Source organism: Strix uralensis, chromosome 38 (assembly GCF_047716275.1).
Source record: "Strix uralensis isolate ZFMK-TIS-50842 chromosome 38, bStrUra1, whole genome shotgun sequence".
Lineage (NCBI taxonomy): Eukaryota > Metazoa > Chordata > Aves > Strigiformes > Strigidae > Strix > Strix uralensis.
The window spans coordinates 286368-297238 of record NC_134009.1 but is presented as its reverse complement, the minus strand read 5'-3'; the positions used below and the strand labels follow the sequence as shown (position 1 = coordinate 297238).

At 61.3% G+C, this 10871-nt stretch overlaps 1 protein-coding gene across 10 annotated transcripts in view; it reads left to right on the top strand.

Annotated features, from left to right (window-relative positions):
• Positions 1-512: 512 nt before the first annotated feature.
• WIZ (WIZ zinc finger) overlaps positions 513-10871 on the top strand; it is a 57611-nt gene continuing 47252 nt past the window's right edge. For 2 of the 10 annotated variants that reach the window (XM_074854851.1, XM_074854850.1), the window contains exons 1-2: positions 4070-4561; positions 7228-7682. In XM_074854851.1, the coding sequence (XP_074710952.1) occupies positions 4407-4561; positions 7228-7682 (610 nt within the window). In that variant the 5' untranslated portion in view covers positions 4070-4406. The other 8 variants (XM_074854857.1, XM_074854855.1, XM_074854854.1 and 5 more) reach the window with 8 other exon arrangements.

Sequence of the window (10871 nt, the reverse complement as noted above, 5' to 3'; positions counted from 1 at the left end):
GGTGACAGGGCCACAGGGACCCCTTGGGACAGGGCCATGGGGACACTTTGGGGGAAACAGGGCCACGGGGACCCCTTGGGACAGGGCCACAGGGTGCCCTCGGGGTTGACAGGACCACAGGTCCCCGTGGGGTCCTCTCGGGGCCACCCCTTCCCAGACCAGCCAGACCTTCCCCTTCCGCCCCCCCAAGATGGCGGCGCGGCGCCGTCGTCGCTCGCCGATGACGCACAATCCCCGCGCCGCGCTCCCTCCCCCTCCCTCCTGGAAGGTCTCCGCGCCGCTTCTCCCCTTCCCTCCTCCTTCCCGCCACTCCCAAGATGGCGACACCGCCGAGCTGCTCACGTCATCAGCAGCGCGACGCGAGGGTCGGGGAGGGCGGAGGGGCGGTGGCGGCGACGCGCAGCGGCCGTGCCGGCGGGGCGGGCGCACGCGCGCGCGCGGCGGGGACGGCGCGGCCCAACATGGCGGCGACGACGACGACGGCGGCGGCAACGGCGGCAACGGAGGCGGCGCTGGGATCCCGTTCGCCGCCCCCAAGATGTCGGCGGCGGCCCGGTCGCGCTCGGCGTGACGTAGTCAGGCCCCGCCGTCGGGAGGGGGGCGGGGGAGCGGCCGGAGCGGCGCAGGAGGCGGCGGCAGCGGCGGCGGCGGCGGCAGCGGCGGGACCGGCCGGGCCCCCGGGGGGGGATTTAAAGGGACCATGTCCCCGGCGCGGCGGTTGCTGTGGAGGCCGGAGCCGGGCAGGAGGCGGCGGGGGCGGCGGTTGCAGCAGCGACGCCGCCGCTGAGGAGGAGCAGCCCGGCGGGCCCGGCCCCGGGGGGCCGGCGGGGTGAGTGCCCGGGGCGGCGGGGGGGGGCCTGGCCTGGTCCGGCCCGGCGGGAGACAAAGCGGAGCCGCTACCGGGGAACCTGCGGCTGGGTCGGGGGGAGACGACGCTGACACCCCCCCCCCCACCCCCCCCCGCCCCCCACCCCATACCGGCCCCGTCCGGGGTGCTGAAACACGGGGTGGGGGCACCCGGGAGTCCGGGGGGGGCCCAGGCGTCTGGGGGGGGTGGGGGGGCGCAGGGCCTGAGGTAACCGGGAAGGGACCCAGGCGTCCGGGACGGGGGGGTGGGGGGGAGGGGACCCAGGCGTCCCGGGGAGGGCGGGCATGGGGGGGGCACTCAGCCGTCCGGGTGGGTATGGGGGGGGGGGGTGTGCTGTGCTGAGGGGGGGCCCCAGGCGTCCGGAGGGGTGAAGAGGGGCGGTCTGTGCTAAGGGGGGGGCCCAGGCGTCCGGGGGGAGTATGGGAGGGAGGGGGGGAGCTGTTACGAATGGGGGACCCAGGCCTCCGGGGGGGTGAAGAGGGGGGGTCTGTGCTAAGGGGGGGCCCAGGTGTCCGGGAGGGTGCGGGGGGTGTGTGTGTGTGTGTTTGTGCCAAGGGGGGGGCCCAGGCGTCTGGGGGGTTATGGGGAGAGGGAGGGCTGTCATAATGGGGGGGGACCCAGGCGTTCGGGGGGGGCGTGGAGGGCGGGCTGTGCTGAGGGGGCCCCAGGTGTCTGAGGGGCTATGGGGACGGGGGGGGCTGTGATATTTGGGGGGACCCAGGTGCCTGGGGCAGGCGGGGGGGGGGGGGGGTGGTCCAGGCAGTGTGCGGCAGGTGCCCGGCAGCAGCACCGCGACAGCCGGTACCGAGCGGCGCCAGATTCGGCAGCCACCGGCTGGGAACGCGCCAGGCGGGGACGGGACGGACCCAGACCCCCCGCTAACGCTTCCGCTCGGCCCTTCCCGTGCTGCTTCACCCCCGCTGCCATCGCCGGCACCGTTCCTGTGCCGGTGGACGGAGGCCGACCTCTGCCGAGCTCGTTAACCGGGGTTAAACGAGCATCCGGCGACGGGCAACCTCATAATCTCCACCGGGAGCTTTTAATCTCCCTCCTCCGCCGGCCGGAGCAGCGTTGGAGCCGGCGGGGGGCTGCGGAGGCGTCGCAGTGTTTCCCCCCTGTGCCGGGGATCGGCGGTGCCGGTGGGTTCGGTGGTGAGTTTTGGCGCGGTGCCGGGAACGTTTCCTCTTCCCAAGCAGCTCGATGGCGGGGAGCGGGTCGGAGCCCAGCCGGTGCTGCCGCCGTCCGGCACGAAGGCGAGAGCGGTGCTGCCGTCACCGGGAGCAGCTTTCGGCTCGTCCCGGCGCAGCTCGACGCTGCTCAGAGCAGCTTTCGACTCAGCCCGGCACATTTTGACGCCGGATTTTCCTCCCCGACGCATCGTTTGGAGGAGGTGGTGCAGGGATCGTCTCAACTCGACGCCGCGAAATCCCCTTCCGGCAGCACCGGCGGCCCCGCAGCCGAATTCCCGAGGATCCCAGCACCGGCGAGGTCCCGGATCCTGATAAAACCCTTCGGCGTGGGATTTGCCGGCTTGTAGGTGCAACCGTTGGAGCAGAAAAGGAAAAGCTCCCCAGGTGATGCGTCCTTTGCTAATTCTGGTTCCAGGATGGGGCAAAAAAAGCCACTTTTCTGCTAAATGAGCTCGTTAATGCCGGGGAGGAACGTCATCAGTTGCTTGAGGTTTCCCCGCAGCAGGAAATCATTCGGGATCCCGGCTCCAGCCTCGGGACCCTCCTGGATCCTTCCCAAATTCCTCTCGCATCGAAATCCGAAGCGCTCGCTCCTCGTCTGCGTTTTCTTCGTGGGCGCGATGTGTTTTGTGCGTAAGCGGTGTTGGCGTGAGCGCGCCGGACGCTGCGCGCTTGGTTGTGGCCTGGGATGGAGGGGGAAGGAGCGGCGCCGTCCTCCTGCGGTGCAGCTCCGCGAGGAAGAAGAAACCACGTGGAGAAAAAACCCCACGTAGCTGGAATTTGCCCGGTTTAAGCGCGCTGGGAGCGTGCCGGACCCTGCGAGCTCGGCCGTGACCTGGCATGGAGAAGGAAAAAGTGGCGCCGACTCCTACATGGTGGCTCAGCTCTGCCAGCAAGGAAAAAAAAAAACAACATGTGGGGGAGGAAAAAAAACACGCGGCTGGAGTCTGCCTGGTTCAAGTGCACCGGGAGCGCGCGGGACCTTGTGCGCTTGGCTGAGACCTGGCACAGAGAGGGAGAAATTGATGCTGTCCTCCTACATGGTGACTCTGTGCTGCCAGCAAGGAAAAAAAAAACATGTGGGGGGAAAAAAAAAAACATGCAGCTGGAGCCTTCCTTGTTCAAGGGCACTTGGGAGTGTGTCGGACCCTGTGAGCTTGGCCGTGATGTGGCCTGGAGGGGGGAAAAAACAGCACCGTGCTTCTGTGTTGGGGCTCGGCTCTGCCATGTGAGGGGAGGGGAAAAAAATTAAAAACGACATGAAGAGGAATAAAATGTGTGGTTGGAGCCTGCCCGGCTCAAGCGCACCTGGAGTGAGCAGGATCCTGTGAGCTTGGATGTGACCTGGTGTGGAGGAGGAAAAACCAGCGCCGTCTTCATGCGCCGTGTCTCCGCTGCGCTCCGTGTCTCTCCTGGGAAGTGAAAAATAAAAACCACACAGGGAAAAAAACATGTGGATGGAGCCTTCTCGACTGAAGCGTCCCTGGAGTGTGCTGGACCCTGTACGCTTGGCTGTGAATCACCACGGAGGGAGGAAAAGGAGCGCTGTCCTCTTGCACTGTGGCTCTGCTCTGCCACACGTTTCTCCCAGGGATGAAAAAAAAACCACGGGAAGGGTGGAAAAAACACGCGGCCATAGCCTGCCTGACTCAAGTGCGCCTGGAGCGTGCTGGACCCTGCAAGCTCGGCTGTGACCCGGCATGGAGGGGGAAAAAAACCAGCGCTGTGTTGCACCGCGGCTCCGCTCTGCCCCAGGTTTTTCCCAGAGATGATAAAAAACGATGCAGGGGGAAAAAACTTGTGGTTGTAGCCTGCCCTGCCCAGCTCAAGCGTGCCGTGAGCATGCCGGACCCTGCATGCTCCAGTATGAAGGAGAAAAAAACCCAGTGCTGGTTTGTGTTGTGGCTCTGCTCTTCCAGCGAGGGAAACAAAATGGAAAAAAAACCCAACCCACAGGGAAAAAACACGTGGCTGAAGCCTTCCTGCCTCAAGCGCGCCTGGAGCGCGCCGGACCCTGCACGCTTCGCTGTGACCCAGCATGGAGTGGGGACTGCGGCTCCACTCTGCCCCAGGTTTCTCCCAGGGATGATGATAAACCGATGTGGGGGAAAAAAACCTGTGGCTGTAGCCTGCCCTTCCTAGCTCAAGCGTGCCATGAGCGTGCCGGACCCCACGCGCTCGGTCGTGATCCAGTATGAAGCGGGGGAAAAAACCAGCACTGTCCTCCTGCGTTGTGTTTCTGCTCTGCCAGTGAGGAAAAATAAAAACCCACACAGGGAGAAAATGCGCAACGGTAGCCTGCCCAGCTCAAGCGTGCCGTGAGCGTGCCAGACCCCGCACGCTTGGTGATGATCCAGTATGGAGTGGGAAGAAAACCCAGTGCTGGTTTGCGTTGTGGCTCTGCCCTTCCAGCAAGGGAAACAAAACGAAAAAAAACCCAACCCACAGGGAAAAAACACGCGGCCGAAGCCTTCCTGCCTCAAGCGTGCAGCAAGCGAGCAGGGTAACCCACTGCCGGGAGCCGTTTGGCCTGGGGAAAGGCCCCTTCCTCTTGACTTCCAGGGAAGGCGGCGATTGTCCCCACTTAACCGGTTTAGCATTTAAATTGTCCCAATTCTGCTCCGCCTTTGCATGGCTCTGGGGCGATGGGCTGGGGGAAGGGTTTCCGCAGTCCTGCTCCCACCCTTGAAGCGAGCAGAGCTTGGGAAGCGGGCAGGGAAGCGAGCAGGGAAGCGAGCGGAGCTTGCGAAGCGGCTTTTTTAAACTTTACGGTGAGCGCTTGGGTCTTTTTAGGGTGCTGGCGTGGAGCGAGCGAGGGGAGGAAAAAAAAAAAAATTCTCTTTTTTTTTTTTTTCTCCCCACGCCCTGGTGAGCTTGAAAACACCCAAGCGGGTTTTTGGGGAGGATGGTGGGTTTTTAGGGAGCACTGCCGACACGGCGTCCGTGTTTTGGGAAGAAGAAAAGGGAAAATTTGGGTTTTTCAGGGAGGAAGTTGGGGGACGCGGCACTGGTGTCCCCCCCCGAGTCTGCGGCGGTTTGTGCGCGGTTGGGTTCGGGGTTGCGGTGCCGGTGGGTGATGCCAAGCGCGGTCCCTGAGGGATGCTGGGTTCTCTCCTGGAGTCAGCTTGGATCAAACCCCCATCCCCCCCCCCCGAAAACCACAACTTTTAGAAATAAACCCATTTTTGGGTTTTTTTCCCTCATTCTCACCTAGATGGATCCGCCTGGCTCAGGGATGCGCCGGGGTCTCCGGCCCGGCTGGGATGTGGCTGCAATTAAAAAGGAAAAACTCCACGATGGCTTTTTTTTTTTCCCCCCCTCTGCATCCCAGGGGCTCCTGCCTGTCCCCTGCCTGTCCCCTGCCTGTCCCCTGCCTGTCCCCTGCCTGTCCCCTGCCACCTTTGCTGGCACATTCCCAGCGCCGTGCCGTGCCTTTTTATTTCCCCGCAGCGAGGCGGCACATTTTGGGGCGATTCCTCGTCGTTTGACGCAACGCTGGGAAAAACGCCGGTGCCGTAGCAGCTGCCCCGCTCCCATCCTGCCGGCACCGCGCCATGAGGAGGTTTCTCCGGCGTTTCTTGCCCGCACGATTTGGTAAAAACCGAGTTCTGGGTGCGTCCGGACGGTGGTTAAAGGCGATGCCACGATCCGCTGCTTCCGCCCCGTTAGGCCGGTGCAGGGCGGCTTCATCCCGGCACAACATCCCTCATCCCGGCCCACCGGCACCAAGCTGACACAGCGGCAAACCCCTAAAATCCACAAATTCGGGGTTTGCTCCCCCAAAACCCTCCGTGGATTTGGGGGAGGTGTCGGTGCGGCACCGCTCTTCGAGGCGAGAGCATCCCGCCGGCGTGGGCATCGGGCACCATTTCAGGGCGACACCGGCGGAATATCCATCAAACCGAAGCCCACCGGAGCTACCGATCCTCAGGGAAAAAAAGTCACCAGCGTACGGAGCCAACGTATTTTCAATTTATTTAATTAAATTTCCATTTTCACTTCTTATTGGCAAACTAATCCACGCTGACTCCGGGCACCGTTCCCTGGGGAAGCGCCGGGCCCCGGCTGCTTCGGCGCGGGTGAGATTTCGGGGTGGCATTTTGGGGCGTTGGGGTTTGCTCCATCTCTCTCCTCCCTCAGCCCCGGGGTGGGGAAAAACATCTTGCGCCAGCTCGAATAATTCTCTCTTCATTTGCATTCTTACCTTGAAGGTATTTATAGTCTCTTCTCTGCCTTCTCCTTCCTCACCGGGGTAAATTTAGCTCCTTCGCTCTCCTCCTGTGCCTTTATCCTCCGGCAGAGCTGATAAACGCGGCTTTTTAGCGCCTCTTTCCTCCTATTTTTCCCTTTTCCACCCGCCCGGGTCAGGATTTGACCCGGCATCTCCACCCTGCAGAGATCAGGATCTTTTTATTTCTCCCAATGATTTTATTTTACACCGTTTAACCTGCAGCTGCAGCAGTGTCGGGTGGTGGAAGGTGTTTCGGGGTGATGGTTTGGTTTTGGGGGGGTTCCACATTTGAGTGGCCGCTGCCTGGTTGCCCCCCCCCCCCCCCCCCCCAAGGGTCCCCAAACCCTTTGAGGGTCCCCCCAGTGTGAAGGTACCGCTTTGTCGCATCCGCTTGGATTCATACGGGGGAAGGATGCGGCACAGCATCCCAAAATCCACCCCCACACCCCGGTTTTGGGGGCAGCCACCCCGATTTTGGGGCAGTTGGTGACAGAGCAGAGCTCCCGGGGGTGCACCTTTCCCCATGCTGCGTCGTGGGGGTTGAATTTTTTTGCGGGGTAAATTATTAATTTGAGGGCGATCAGGGTTTTTTGGGGAGTGTGTGGCAGAGGTTGGAGGAGATGCTGTTCCCCTGGCAAATCGTGGCGCAGAGCGGGGGGGAAAAAAGCTTCATGTTGGGGAGAAGTGACGCCTTTTGGGGTCACTCGACCCTGACAGGGATCTGGCACCGCGTCAGCTACTGGCAGCACCAATTTTTGCAAGGGGAGAGTGATGGGACCCGACGTCTTGCAGGACACCGAGAGCTTTGGTGACCACAGCGAGTCACTGAGACCGTTGGGTTTCCCGGCGCGGGCAGAGCCACAACCGTTTCTCCTCCACCTCGGCAAAATCCAGCTGCTTTTCTCATTTTCTCCTCTTTTATCTCTTATTTCTTGTAGATTTTTCCGGCAGTCCCTGGCCGCCAACCCTCCCGAGTGCCGGCGCGGTGTTTTTTTCCGAGTGACACAGCACAATCGGCGAGGGATGGAGAAAGCTGTCCCTAATTTCTCAGAGCGCCAAGGAGATGGAGGCAGAGCCCTGTTAATGACACCGGAGCCAAACAAAGAGACTTTTCCTGCCCTTGAGTGCCCCCAAGGCGAAGACCGAAGAGCTGCTTTCCTTCAAGATGCTAAAAAGCCCCTGGAGAACCCAGCTTTATCTGGGACGTCGGTGGAAACGGAGACGGAGCTCGAGGAAGATGCTTTCTACGCCGCGGATGATCTGGAAACGATGAGCAGGGAGGGGAAGGGACCCTCCGGCGCCGAGCTGCGCCCGTTGCAAGAGGACCCTGACTTCTTCTCATCGCTCTCCCGTCAAGAGCCCGACGTCGCCCTGGAAGCGCATGACGTGGCCGGTAAGTCCCCGGTCGGCGCCATTGGGGTGGTTTCTTGGGGGACGGGGATATCTCCTGGCGCTTCGTGTGTGGCGGGTGCTGCTCGGGTTGATGCGGTTGGTTTGCCAGGTGGTTGTACCGTTGGGTGGTTTGTGGCGGGTGTTTGCTTTCTTGGCGTTGGAGATGTTCCCCAAGTCTCAGCATCTCCTGGTGAAACGGGAACCGTGGTGCGGTGAGAAACACGTGGATTTGGTGGAGGGTTTCTCCTGGCCGGCATCGCTGTGCCGTTGCGCCGCCGCCTGGCTTCAGCACCACAGACAGGCACAAAATCCGGTGGTGGGTCAAGCCGGGCGCTTTTTGGAGACCCTCATCCCCCCTGGCGCGGCATTGGGACCCCCAAACCGATGGTGTCCCCAAATGGGGATACTTTGCCGGTCGCTGTACAAGGTGGTTGTGCTCCACCGTGTGCTGGTGCGGGGCCGGTGCCGCGCTGGGGGGAAGGAGGTGGGGGGCTGTGCCGTGGCGGCAGTGACTCGTGCGTTTTCGGCATTGCCAGTGAAGCCGCGGTCGCGCCGAGCGGAGCGGAACCGTGCCACCTGCGCCTGGCCTCGCTGAATTCCCCTCTTCTCGAAACGGAAACGCTCCTCTAGCTCTGCTGAGGGCGGCTGCGCGTCGCAGGGCGAAGGCGACGTCCTCTGCCCCACCGCCCAGTGCTGGGGAAGCCGTGCCGCCGGTGCCGTGTGGGTGATGGGGGGGTGAGTGGCTCCAGCAAGGACTGGTTGGCCCCCAGTGCCGGCATGGAGCTGTACTGGGATGCCCTTGGCGTGGTAAAAACCATCTGTGTGCGCTGGGTGCTCTCGTGAGGGATGTCCCATTATGGGGTGGGGGATCTCTGTCACCCCATTGGGTCCATCCTTGGCTTGGCTCCAGGAAAAACTCTCCTTAAGACTCTCAGATGAGCAGGGAGGTTTTCACAGAATGGTTTGGGTTGGAAGGGACCTTCAAAGATCATCCAGTCCGACCCCTTGCTGTGGGCAGGGATGTCTTCCACTAGATGAGGCTGCTCAAAGCCCCGTCCAACTTGATCTGGAACACTTCCAGTGATGGAGCATCTACAACTTCTCTGGGCAGCCTGGTCCAGGGTCTCACCACTTTCATCATAAAACATTTCTTCCTTAGGCCCGATCTAAATCCACCCTCTTCCAGTTTAAAGCCGATGCCCCTTGTCCTACAGGTCTTGGTAAAAAGCCTTTTTCCGTCTTATAAGCAGCGTTTATATGTGGAAAGGCCATAGGAAGGTCTCCCTGGAGCCTTCACTTCTCCAGGCTGGTCAAGCCCAACTCTGTCAGCCTTTCTTCGATGGAGAGGTGCTCCAGCTCTTGGATCATCTTTGTGGCCTCCTCTGGCCCTGCTCCACCAGGTCCTTTTCCATGGGGCTCTTCTCAATCCCCCAGTCTGTGATACTGGGGCTACCTGACCCAGGTGCAGGACCTTGCGTTTGGCCTCGTTGAACTTCACGAGGTTCATGTTGGCCCATTCCCAGAAGTCACCTTGGCCTGTCAAGGTCCTTCTGGATGCCGTCCCTTCCCTCAAGGTATCAACTCACTTTGGTGTCACCCACAAACTTGCTGAGTGTGCACTCAATCCCGCTGTCCATCTTGTTGATGGAGATATTAAATAGTGTTGATCCCAGCATGGACCCCGAGGGACTCTACGTGTTACTGGTTTCCACTTGGACCTTGAGATGTTGTCTAGAACTCTTTGAACGCAGCTGTTCGGCCAATTCTTTATCTTTTGAGCACGGCTGCTGTGAGTTGTCCACTCCTCTGTAGATCTTTGGTTGTCTGGTGTCTGTTCTCTGCCTGCGTTGGAGGATTTAACCCCGTCCCACCTCAACTTCTCCATCATTTCAATGCTTCCACCATCCCAAGTCCGAACTGAACCCCTCCATGCGTTTTCAACCCCCCTGTCCTTCCCCATCCCAGCATCCTTGTGGAAAACGAGGTGAGTGGTGGCCATGGATCCCACCACTGGCTGGTGATTTGCCTCATTACTTGTCCCCTGGCTGGAGGGTGGGTTTTTCCCCACCTGGAAGCGACAACAGCAGTGGAGTCACCGGCTGCGATTCCTCTTCAGCGCTGCTTCCCCAGAAGGAGTTTGCCCATCTCCGCAAACACCAGTTGACTTAAAACCTTATCTCGTGGTGCAGGCGACCTGCTTGGTGAGTCCTGCTGTTATTTACCCACCATGAGGTGGGTGGGGAAGGACCACGTTGCATCTGGGAAGCTTTTCGGCTCTCGGTTCCTTCGCTGTGGTCAACGGGTGGAAAATTAATGTCAGGGGATGGATGTGGGTGTTTAAAGATGGTGTTTAAAGAAAGAGAGAGTTGGCGCCCAAAAAATAGCGAGGGCTGTGTTGGGAGATGGAGAACATCACCCTCTGGAGGGGTGGTGGGGCTCAGTTGGGGTCTTGGGGTGCTTTGGGTAGACCCAGCTCTGCTCAAGGACAGACTTAAGGGGATGCGGTCAGAGGGGCTGGGCAAGCCCCCGTCGCTGCTTCCACGCTCAAAAAACCAAAGCGAAATGGCCCAAAATGCCCCAAAATGGAGGCTAAGGCTGGTCTAAGGGTCTTGTGATGTGGGAAGACCCCCAACAACCTCACGGTTTTGGGGCTCTTCTGATGCCTCCAACAGCCTCATCGCGGCAGAATTATCCCGGCATCTGCCAAGCGCCACTGACCGTGAGCCGGAGGCGGCTTTGGCAGCGGCCGGTTGGTTTTCGGAGCCAGGCAAAGTCCGCGCCGCTGCCGGGAGGTCAAGAAGCGATTGCTGGGAGAAACATTCCCCCAGTGAGGGTGGTTTTTTGGGGCGCTGCTGGCGCCAAGCGGTGCCGCTTGCGTGCCGGAGAGCACCGAGCCGGTGCCGGAGGGATGGTGCGACCCGTGAAGGATGGCGGCCGGGCTGGAGAGGAGATGGAGGAAGAAAACCCACGTGGCTGCTCGCCACGGTGCCGGCGATCGCGGCAAGCGAGCGGCGGCCGGGCTCGGCAGCGCGTGGGCTCGTTAGCAGAGGAGCGAGCGCCGTGGCGGCTCGGGCGGCTGCTCCGTTCTGCCCGACTGAGCTTTGAGCTCCGGAGGAGGAAGGAGCCGCTGCCGGGGATTTCCCATCCCCGGTCGTGGTACCTGAACCATCGGTTTCAACCGGAGGCACCG